Source organism: Dreissena polymorpha, chromosome 2 (genome assembly GCF_020536995.1).
Source record: "Dreissena polymorpha isolate Duluth1 chromosome 2, UMN_Dpol_1.0, whole genome shotgun sequence".
In the NCBI taxonomy this organism is placed as follows: Eukaryota; Metazoa; Mollusca; class Bivalvia; order Myida; family Dreissenidae; genus Dreissena; species Dreissena polymorpha.
The window spans coordinates 92603261-92616203 of record NC_068356.1 but is presented as its reverse complement, the minus strand read 5'-3'; the positions used below and the strand labels follow the sequence as shown (position 1 = coordinate 92616203).

General features: G+C 34.1%; 1 protein-coding gene across 1 annotated transcript; it reads left to right on the top strand.

The window, feature by feature from the left end:
* The first annotated feature begins 6113 nt into the window (after positions 1-6113).
* LOC127869901 (uncharacterized) lies at positions 6114-6704 on the top strand. The gene has a single exon (XM_052412559.1). The coding sequence runs from the start codon at positions 6114-6116 to the stop codon at positions 6702-6704; it is 591 nt and encodes a 196-aa protein (XP_052268519.1).
* Positions 6705-12943: the final 6239 nt, after the last annotated feature.

The window sequence follows — 12943 nt, the reverse complement described above, 5'->3', positions numbered from 1 at the left end:
TTATAAAAATATATAATTTAGAAGCTGAGTTTTCTGATACAATTGCGAACATTTTTCGGTATATCCGTGTAACAAGTACACATGTATAAAATGATAATATACATATAGAATAACAGGTCAATGTCATATTGTTAGGTACCATATCAGATGAGGCTTAGAATAAAATAACGGCGATGTTTGCTGGGTCGCAAACATTTGCAATTTACAGTCCTGCACAAAATGCAAATTAGACAGTCTGGTTCCGATTGTAAGGATAGATGTTCTTTGATCATTAAACATACGAAAAATGTTATAGATGGAATCATAACATAAATAATAGCTTTCTCGCACAGATTGTATCAATAAAGTCTCGATGATCAGTTGGTTTCAAATGCGTGAAATGTAAACACTCCACACTTTTTTATCATACCTATTCTAAATTATCACACCCAGTTGAATTCTGAACAAGTGAGTCTTTTCACTAATATTTTCGCCATTAAATGATGCATTATATATAACAAATATATACGAATAATCTGGACACAGTTGGGATGATAAACAGGGTTGGGGTAAGCAAACTTACAGGAGTAGAAATGTATTTTGTTGTAGAGTTTGTGATCTTGTTTTGTATTGAAATTCAGGGAACAACATGTTAGAAAATTTAAGTATATGTTAATAACAATATACATGGATTTGAAGAATATTGATTTCTATAAATTCTTTATAAAACATTTTCGGCAAAGGTCTCAAGTGGGTGTGACTAAACCCATTTATGCCCAGTGGACTCTCCCATCCTTCTAAATTGGATCAATTTATTTCCAAAATTAGGGGTGTCAAGTGTATTTATTTCTATATTTAGAATATTTCATAAAGAAATTCATTTAAGCAAACAGCGCAGACCCAGATGAGACGCCTCATCTGGGTCTACGCTGTTTGCAATGTCCTTTTTTCAGGACGCTAGGCATGAATGGGTTAAGAATCAGTAAACCGGGTAGAATAATCATCTCAGATGGAGACAGGCCTTGATCTGACCGCGACCTGATATTACAGATAGTGATTGGATTTAATTTGTGTTACCAGACAGTGTCGTAATAAAACTGTTGTTTATCACAAAATATCGTACAGGTTTCATCGTGTCGTTGTCATGACCGTTGCATAACAGCCTACAGACCTGATGTCACTCAATCAGGCACCTTTCGTAAAGATATTAAAAACTCTGTACACCTGCACAACTATACACTCTAAACGGTTGGCTTGCTTCTCAATCAACCCATTGCAAAAACAACAACCGAGATATAAATTAGTAAAAAAAATAATGAACGCTCAATTAAGTTGATGAAACAATTGTTCCATTCGCCTCTTAAATACAATGGTGTACAAGGACAATTTGTTACCTGTGCCAAAGAATGCAAGAATGAAAACAATCATGTTCACAATTACCCAAGGACAAGACGCTAATCTCCATAAATCCGTACACCCCATCGCGTGGTTGTACATTGACTGAAATAATACCATTTTTTAAATACTTGTTAAGATTTGTCTTTCAGTGATTATGATTAAATTATTATGCATGCAATTGGTGACTACGAAACGATGTGTCCGTTCCTCTAAACCAATACGAGCAAATCTGTGGAATTGACACTGGACTTTTTAATACTATTTTTAGTTATGTAATTAATTTACCTAAAAGGGTCGATTAAATAAATAGATTTTACATTCGTTAAAATGAATATACATGCATGACTTAAATATATGTTGAACACTCCGAAATATTGTAACGAGACAGGCCTTGGAAAGTCACTCTGTACACCATGTATGCAATTGCAGATAACATCTTAGGGTGGTCGAGCAAACATTGTAAAAGTCGGAAACTATAAACTACAACGCCAACGTTCATTAAGTTGCCAAAAATCGTTTCAGAAGCGCAAAAGATCTAAAGAGTGTGTAAATGCACAATGTTTACGCATCTATTTTAATGCTTTGCTTGCAGCTATTGGTCAGGAAAAACTGCGTTTTTTATCTGGAAAACTCTGTGTGTGGCTCGACTTCAGGAAACACAGACGGCTTTTCACTTAAAACATTTTATTTTAAATTTCACGAGTGAGAATGTCATTGGCATCTAGATGTAACGGTAATCAAGTCGGTGGGCATAAAATAAAAACTTATTGTTAACTTTCCTTGAAAAAAAAACGGTGTATTTATTTGTATGTTTTAATAATTAAACAGCCCATTAAGCACGTATTTGAATCATTTTATAAAATTAAAATATTAGGCATGAAATGTGCTTTATAAGTTAGATTTATCGAACCTTCACCGGTTGATAACTTTATGAAATGTAAATTCCATTATCATAGCTTTTTCTAAACTTTAAGATAAAAACATGAGATTGTAACGCCGTTTTCACAGCGGTTTCTAAGATTAAACATACATTTTTGACATGCACAGTAGACAAAATATGCGCGTCAGCTTCTTGAAAAACATATATGATGCGCTTTCCAGCATCTTGTACTTGTGCAGATTCAGGGCGTCTTCCTGTGACCATTTCGGCAATCGGTCAACCATATACGCCGGGTACACGTATCTCTCTACTTTCAGGTCCGTTGGAGCTTGCATTTCCGAGATTTTTTTAAACTGACGTCAACGAATTCCAACCAAAGCGGTGTTTAAAATATTAAAATGTTATAAACTTAGCAGACGGCAAACGTGTTTCTGTGGCGCCTGCAACAACACAAGCAAGTTGTCTAAACCGAGTTTCTTCGAACCGGGAACATTCACGAAACTATTTCTTGCATTAACCGTAACTCTTGCTGTCGCTATAAACAATGGATTGTTGGCTTTGAAACGGTGCGAGTATATTAAATATGACGTTCATTTATTAGCGAACACATTGCACACACGAATTTAATTAAGATGAAACCATTTAATGTCATTTGTATAATAATCAAACGCGCTGATGTTCGCTTGTACTTGCAGGTGCGTCATGCTGCATCAAACAAACATCATTTGATACAATCAGACTATGTAACAATACTTACGGGTTTATACTCGAACGGACAAGTACAACTTACATTGATCGCTTATCAATCTGACCTAATACAAAAAGTGCACATAATTGTTTCGTTAGGCTAGAGCCACGGAAAATCATGCCATCTTTATATCCTATACACTCTTGACATGAAGTTTGACCATACATTTCGGGAATTTTTAATTTAAATTTACAAAAAGTATGACCTCCCAAAACAAACGATGTTTGTAAAAGTAGTACATGCAAACCTTTGATCTCGGCAATATGTCGGGCCGATATAATGTATGAGTCACTTATGAGTGCATCATTTTATGACGTACCCATTGGGTCAAAAGTACATAAACGGCAACAGCTAAAAATAGATATCACCGCGGTGACAATTTTGTGACTGCGGTAATAAATTGATCACTGCGGTGATATATTTGTAACTGCGTTGATACTTTATCTGACCCAAAGAGTTTGACAAGAGCTAAATCAAACTGACCAATGAAATAACGTCTTGCAAAGCGGCAAATCGGCGAATATGTACTGCGAAGTTATCAAGATGTCTGCCTTAATTACACTTATTAGCATATCATCTGCTTTATCGCAATTAGATCAAAGGGAATCCATCGTTAAAGACTTGTGCTATTAATCCGTTATCGCTTGTTTAACGGTCCACTGCCTTCACGGTATACCCGGTTTTATGACACTTATCCGGCTGTAAAAACACGCACAGACGTTGAGGCAACGGAAAATAATAAGGTTTCTGAAATGGTCACCTAGATGAATAAACACAAAGTGACAATTGTTAATTTACAACGAATAAAGCTTCAATTAAAAGGTTGACAATAGATCGAGTGCCATAAATTTATTTCGGTCGCGTTCTTAAATAAGTATACAGAAATGTACATACACACATTATACGTAAAAATAAATAGAAAAACAAAGCATTAAAATGTAAGCAAAATCGCACTACTACTTCGTTTTAAGACAATACATATAATAGATATCTATATTATTCGTGTTATTTTGAAACTTACTTTTTAACTTACTCACATACATTAAACGATATTCATTACACTTTACTACTGAAAAAATCTCAGTTTGTTACAGGGAAAATGATTGGTTGAAAACTGACCCAAACAAATAAATGTAACAGCAGGCATAAAAATATACCAACAGTCATAATTTGTTATCGCTGTTACAAAATTGTTATCGCAGTGATACAATAGATATCACCGCGGTGACAAAATTGTTGCCGCAGTACGTGACAATTGTCACCGCGGTAACAATTGTGTCACCGCGGTGATATCTGATTGTCACCGCGGTAACAATTGTGTCACCGCGGTGATATCTGTTTTTAGCTATTGGTGTATCTGTACTTTTGACCCAAATGGTACGGCATATCATTAAACGCCGGTACCTATGCATTGTGTGTCTTGATCGTTTGGGAAGTGAGTACATCAAAAAGGTATATGGTTTCTCAGGCTTTTACTTGCATATTCAACAGTCCATGTCCAGTATTTTGTGAAGTCAATACATCAAAGCAATCATAAGCTGACGTCCTACATTTATCGACTCATTGATTCGAGATATTTTAACAGATCGAAGATATCATGATAAGATTACGTAGCGAATTACTTGATTTCATCGTTCTATGTATGCATTTAAAAACGTCTTTATTAGGGACGGTACTTATAGTCAAACGCTGCGCTTGTTCTATTAAAAAAAATGTCTTTAACCCATTTACCGGTATGCCTAGCGTCTAGAAAAAAGGCCTTGGTAAACAGCGTAGACCCAGTGAGACGCCGCATAATGTATTCTGTAAGAAATATTCTAAATACAGAAATAGATATACTAGACACCCCTAATTTTGGAAATAAAATTGATCCAATTTAGAAGGATTGGAGAGTCCACAAGGCATAAATGGGTTCAAGGGGCCTTTTCACGTTTTGGTAAATTTACAAAATTTAAAAAAGTTGTTTCAGATTGGCAAATTTTCGTTTTAGTTATGATATGTGTCAGGAAACAGTAATATTGAACATTTGCCATGCTCTAAAATATCCATTACAAGCATCTTTTGACGATTTGAAACCCTGAAAATTATAAAGCGTTGCAACGCGAAACGATTGAATAATTTGGAAAGTTCGGTTATTTTCGTTATATTTTGTGAAACTACGAGGATTGCTTAAGGTAAAAAATACATGCCATCATAGCATGAGCACGGATGGCCGAGTGGTTTAATCGACAGACTTTTTACTCCAGGACTCCAGGGGTCTGAAACAATTTTTTTTAATTTTCGGTTCGAGCCCAGTTGAGGGTTACTTTTTTTCTTATTTTAATTGTATTCTTTTTTTACTGGAGATTTTTAGGTCCAATGTTTAGATGTATCAATATAAAGCATTTAATGACAAACTTCAATACATGCCAAAATCTGTGAAAGGCCCCTTTAAAACAAAACAAAAATGAGTGCACCTACTTATGTATTATGTTTTCGTAAATAGTTTTTGTATGGCATTATTTTTTGATTGCTTAAAAGAATTTATTTATTTATCTGCCTTTTAAACACTCACACATTACAATAATTAATACACCATATTTGTTACGCCACATTTTTAGTCAAACTCTGTTCTGCCTATTTTTGAAACATTTATTTACTTTGTACTGATTAATTTAGCTGCTTAACAAAACTTTGTATATATTGAGAGTGTGTAATGCTCTCTTTTTCTAATGTTAAAACAATGCATTGATTTCATAAACAGATTATAATTATCTGGCGCTTTAATACTGAAAACAAACTGGTTTCACCATGCCATTACGATCATTTTCATTTGGGCGATACAATGCATGCATAGTTTAACGCTATTTCGTTTACTCTATTAATGATTATTAATTTATCATATTGTATGATCTCCCTCTAAAAAACAAACTACACCCGTTAACAAGTATTTGCTTGTCACGTGTTTTATGTTATCGAAATTCACATGTTTGAGTTATTGCTGGTATTTTTATATAGAAATTACAGGAAAATGTTAGGGACTTCCTTTAATGCTCGAGTAATCGCCAAGTTTCGAGAAATCGCCAGATCGAGTAATGGCAATTCTACTGTATAGGGCATGTAAAGGACATGAAAACCCTGTGGTTGGCTCTTGAAGGCCGCGTCAAAAGGGTTGATAAGCGCGTGTCAAAACTAGAACACTCAACTGAGGGGGCGGACATAGCTGCGGCACATGTCTCAAGAAGGATCGACGACCTCGAACGGGAGCGGGACAGCCTTCGGGAGGATGTTACTTATATGAAATCGCAAAGTATGCGGATCAATCTCATTTATACTGGTGTGCCGGAAGTTGAGAGTGAGTTGCCTGATACCACAGAATCAATTCTTAGAAAACATGTTACAGATGCGCTTAAAATCGCACATGAAACGGTGGCCTCTATCAAGTTCGAGAGGGTTCACAGATCGCCGGAGGAACAAACGCGTGGTAAAGCTCGCTCTATAATTGCAAAGTTTGCATTTTTCAAAGACAATGAGTCGGTGCGTCGCGAGTGGAAACAGTTAACTGGTACCAACTACAATGTGTTTGAACAATTTCCACCGGAAGTGGTTGCCAAACGTCGGAAGCTGCTTCCAAAGATGAAAGAGGCCAGAGCCAATGGGAAGGGATCGTGGATTTCGTACGACACCCTTTACGTCGACGGGCGACCAGTGCGTGATTAGGGGCACGACGGTGGAGAAATCGCCATTCTTTCGTGGAACGTAAATGGTCTGACCAATTGTAAAAAAGTAATCCTTCTTTTGTTAATATTTTGTGTTCCTATGATGTATGTTTTTTGTACGAATCTTGGCCGAATAGTTGCAGTGATATCGATTTGAGTGGGTACCTGTCTCTTAATTTCTTTAGAAAATTCCAACATAAAAAATCTCGCAGAAATAGTGGCGGCATTGTTGTATATATTAAAGAAGAATTACTTGATGGAATTGCTATTGTTAAAAATCATTATGATACAATTATCTGGGTTAAACTAGATCACACATTTTTTAATATCTCAGAAGATTTATATATCTGTAGAACTAATATATGGGGAATTGATTCTCCTGTTTATAACACATTTAATGTAGATTTATTTCAAATTTTAGAAAATGATATTACTTATTTTTGTGAATTTGGCAAAGTGTTTTTTACTGGTGATCTCAATAGTAGAGTTGGAAATAAATGTGATTATATTGTACATGATAAAATTAATACTGTTAAGGTTCATGGGGGGGATAAAATTAATTAAAAATTCGCTTTGGTTTTTCTTCATTCAATGTGGTACAATATGGTCAAACTATATATCATTTTAAAGCTAAAGACGGATAGAATAACATAAACACATTTTTGACATTCAATATTTGTGTGCTTTATTCATATTTTGGTTTAAAAACCAATACATTTTTACACTAATTTACAAAATCTCAATCTAAAGTTAGGAAGGATATGCACTACCTTAAGTTGAATAAATACAAAGCTATATACATATACAAGGTCAAGTTAGCAACATTTCACAGAAAATTATTGTCATAAAACAACAAATGAGTTTTTATTCAACTGCCTATTTTGGATAAATTTCCTAAACAAAGTTCTAAAAATAACTAAAACGTAACTACTTTTTAAAAATCCAGGTATGGTGGATAGTAAGAGTCACAATTCTTTTTCAAAGGCTTAACAATTTTGTTATATACCTCTCAACCAAATTGCAAATTTAAACCATCTAAAATTGAAAAAGATTGCAGACGACATATAAAATTGTAAAGAATTATAAAGAAATTGGCAAACCGATTGATTTTATATTTCGATTACTTCTACCCATTTTGAAAGCGTGGCCCTCGCTGTGCTCCGTAGAAAAACGTGCAAAACAAATCGGTCGAAACCACGTGCAGTAGTGAGAAAACCGGGTATGTGTATACACATACCTGAGAAAACACAAACATATTTTGACAGTTGGTTCGCAACTAGTAAAACAACTATTAACATTAATCAGCAAGAGATCGCACTCAATAACAGAAATGACCACGTAGAGATATCATCACTTACCCTATTTCAAATATTTTCCAGCTGAAAATTGTCCCCCACACGTCTTTTTTAGTTTATTTGTATTGTTTTTTCTGGAGCCGAAGTGCATCTCACAGAATATCCATCTAACTTCCGTTGTTTTCACTTTCGTTATTAAAAACTTTGTTTAAAAGAATTATTTCTCCTTTTAGATTGTTAAAGCGATGTGTTATTATATATTATCAATAGAATAGTATACCGTGATGAATTTAACGGAGTTACGTATCGATCTTTCTGTCAGTCTGTAAGCGTACTATTTTATGCGCAATAATATAAGTGTGGTGATTCGACAACAATTGTAAACATTGGTGAAATGCTTCTTACATAGTTATTCTTTTGAGTGTTTATGAGGTCTGATCGTGCAGTTTGCAAACATCAACGGAAAGATTACAATCCAATGCATTTGTCATCGTCAACCGTTTGGAATGTCAATTAGGCGATGAGTTAGTTTTTAGCATGTTTCTTTCTATGTTATGAATTTACAAATGGCTGCCCCCATGGTGATGAAATGACATGTGTTCGAGTTTTGATATTTCTAGATATGTAAACTTTTTTTACTATTTAAGCGTAACTTGCCCTCGTCAATGTCGATATTATTCACTAGTTATATAATTTTCCGCCGAAATACGTGGAATAAACATGATTTAGATTTTTTAAAATAATGTATATTTTAGTGTTAAAATCGCTTTGTATTTTGATTGATTTTGTGGATGGTATGATACGTTGATGTACAAAATTGGTAGCAGTTTGAAGGAAAAACATCCTTTAAAGCATATATGTATACATTTTCAATGTGGCACTCTTCCTTTAGTCAAATTTGAGTTCAATGCTTGGGGTCCCACATTTTTCAAAATGAAGCCTCTACATGAACCTTAATGATGATGTTGATTACCACCCAGATAATGCCTCTGTTAGGGCCTCAGTAGATTGTTAACTAAATAAGCATGGAGTAAGATTACTAGATCTATGTAAATCCACATGTCTTCGTATTGTTTATGGTAGAGTTGGCAATAGCTGTAAACAAACTTTTTATTCAAATAACGGTTCTTTTGTCATTGACTATTTATTGGCAAACGAATACAGCTTTTCAAGCATATCCGATTTTAATTTTCTCGATTTTAACGTATTTAGCGATCACGCCCCGTTACAGTTTTCATTGTTATGTAATAACGCATCATTGAGTATCAGTCTTACACCGATGTTAAATATAAGTGGAACGATGCGTTACGTGGGCAATTTCGTTCAGGTATTATTTGTATGCTACCTGTTTTTAAAACTATTGTACAGCATATTGATTATTCAAGTAGAACGTCAATTAATAAAGTGTTGAATGAAATTATTCTCGGTTTGATAAATACGGTATAGTATGGTTAAATTATACATGTTATTTAGAAGAGAGATCATGGTAATGGTTTAGCGCGAAAATTGCACGGGTTTTGTGTTTAAGAGTTTTTCGTGTTTGGGTATATATGATATTGCAAATCTATTGAGTCGCAATTCGAGGGTGTATTTGACAGGCAAAAGTAATGGAAAAGGAAAACGAAGGGATGATAAAGTAATTTAGGCGTTCATTTGCGAAATACATAGTATTCAGAAGGAGAAGATTTTCGATGAGAGGACTGATTCTCTGCTAGAAGCGGAATGGTGAGCTGGAACTTCGAACAAAGCACGATGGTTGTGTGCGATATATGACGTGGTATGATCATGAGCGGATGCAAATTTATGCGAACATATCTTTCAACTATTCAGGTATTCCAATTGTGAATTAAGAATGTAACATCAAAAATCGATATATTGCGGAAATTATATATTATATTTATATATGAAACAGCTATAGAGACTTGTCTTATAAACTTTTTCGAAACATGTTTGTGTTTTGCATATATTACATCTCGTTCGCTGGATATTGAAAAAAACTGTTTATATGTTATTGTTGTATACAATAAAAATTTCTCTAAGTTGAATTAAAACATTCGAGTTATTATATTTTTCATAATAATGTAAGACGTCAATTTTTCCCTGCAAAGTTGGTGTCAATAACGGTGCATTCATATGTGCTAATTAATTTACGATATTTTGGATATAATGTGGTATAAATTTGGTTTGAAAAGAGCGTTGACAGTAAGACTGTTGTTTTAAAACTTAGATGAAAGGCAATTATCGGTTTTGTTAAATTAAGTTTCGTCATAGTGAATTGCACTTTTAAAGATTAGGTACTGTAATGATAACAAAAGTAGACCGGATTTATTTGCATTATAAGTCATTTTGTTTTCGTGAATGATTTTTGTTCTTGTTTGGTGGCCTGTTGGCTTGATGTGTAAATACATTTTACTTTTATAGTATTTGGCCGTTTTTTGAATGCCAGTTAACATGTGTAATTTGCTTATCGTTTGGTGAAAGCCAGTTGACCAGATGTGGATAAACCCAGTTGGCGCGTGTAGGTTTTTAACCAAACTTGTTAAAACGTGCGTTTACATTTACATTTTTGTTTCTATTTATTTTTTTAAGATTGTACTATTCGAATGGTATTATATATATTGGAGAACATTAAATGTTATGTCATTAAAGGCCAGATTGGCTTATGTGAATTTACCGGTTGGCTCGTGTTGTCAGTTGACAGTCTGTTGAAGGCAGATTTTTTCAGATGCGTATAAGCCAGTTTGCTTGCGTGTCAGTTCACCAAAATGTCTCAAACACACATATTGAAAGTTTATTTTTTCAGTAGCTGGACAGTTCGAAGAATAAATAATGAATAGTGTAACATTAAAGTCAGAGAGCAGCTCGAAAGGTATGATTTGTTTTTGTGTAATTATGTATTAGAAAAAAAAATAATAATGATGATTTTATTGATGATGATGATGATGATGATGATGATGATGATGATGATGATGATGATGATGATGATGATGATGATGATGATGATGATGATGATGATGATGATGATGATGATGATGATGATGATGATGATGATGATGATGATGATGATGATGATGATGATGCTGATGATGATGCTAATGTTATTGATGATGAGGTGAAATATTTGACAGTATTTTGTGAATAGATAATACTACAATTACCAACTTTGAGTGAATGAAATTATTTTAGGCTTGATATATACCGATTGATGTTGGTCTATACATATTATTTACAAGAGAAAGTGAGTACGGTTATGGTTTAGCACGAAAAACGAACGAGTTTCTCGTTTGTGCGTTTAATTGAACAAAAACAAGTAACGGTTCAGCAACAGAGATTATTCTCCGAAGGTACAGGTATTCCTTTTAGAGTCACAGAAATTTAACTTTGCATCAATACAGGTTTTCTTTGAGATTTGTTTGATGGGATAAAATTCCATAATTTGACGAGTTTTCCAGCCGACCAAGGACCTATAGCTTTGTATTTGAGTGTACTAAGCATTTTGTTATTTTCAGATTAGCAAATCAAAATTGATAATCTGTTCTATTATATCAATGGAGCTCATGCTATATCCATGAATATTTGAGCCAGGTTTCGATCAGTAGCTTAAAGTATGTCTGTGTTAGTGAATGGAACATAAAAAGAAATGTCAATTCGGTAGTTTTAATTTTAAGAGCAGAAAATTCGTATTGATTGTGAGAACATTAGTAACTTGTGTTTGGTTTTTGTGTATGTTTCTTGTGGTCATTGGACCAATTTGTTAAAGGCCAATTGGCCTGATTTGGAAAGCCAGTTGGCGTGTATGATCAGTTGACCGTTTTTTAAAGCCAGTCTATATGATGTGTGAAAGCCAGTTGGCTTGTGTTGTCAGTTTACCTTACTTTCTTAGAACGAAAGTCACATAGAATTAACAATCTTTGCAAGTTTATTGTTTGCAGTGCAGGAACTGGACAGTTCGAATAGTGTACTAAGTATTGAAGAACATGAAGGTATGGTTTATGTAGTATGTTATTATTATTACTAGGATTATGATTATTATGGTTTTTATTTTGGTTTTAATAATTATCATTAATTTTATAAATATTGTTTTATTATTTCTGTGATTATTCTCTTTTTTAGCTCATCTTTTTTTTGAAAAAAAATTATGAGCTATTGTCATCACCTTGGCGTCGGCGTCGGTGTCGGCGTCGGCGTCGGCGTCCGGTTAAGTTTTGCGTTTAGGTACACTTTTCTCATAAAGTATCGATGCTATTGCATTCAAACTTGGTACACTTACTTACTATCATGAGGGGACTGGGCAGGCAAAGTTAGATAATTCTGGCTTGCATTTTGACAGAATTATGTGCCCTTTTTATACTTAGAAAATTGAAAATTTTGGTTAAGTTTTGTGTTTAGGTTCATTTTATTCCTTAAGTATCAAAGCTATTGCTTTAATACTTGCAACACTTACTAACTATCATAAGGGGACTGTGCAGGCAAAGTTATGTAACTCTGACTGGCATTTTGACAGAATTATGTGCCCTTTTTATACTTAGAAAATTGAAAATTTGGTTAAGTTTTGTGTTTAGGTCCACTTTTTTCCTAATGTATCAAAGCCATTGCTTTCATACTTGCAACACTTACTAACTATCGTAAGGGGACTGTGCAGGCAAAGTTATGTAACTCTGACTGGCATTTTGACAGAATTATGTGCCCTTTTTATACTTAGAAAATTGAAAATTTGGTTAAGTTTTGTGTTTAGGTTTCCTTTTTTTTCCTAAAGTATCAAAGCCATTGCTTTCATACTTGCAACACTTACTAACTATCGTAAGGGGACTGTGCAGGCAAAGTTATGTAACTCTGACTGGCATTTTGACAGAATTATGTGCCCTTTTTATACTTAGAAAATTTGATTAAGTTTTGTGTTTAGGTTCACTTTTTTCCTAAAGTATCAAAGCCATTGCCTTCATAC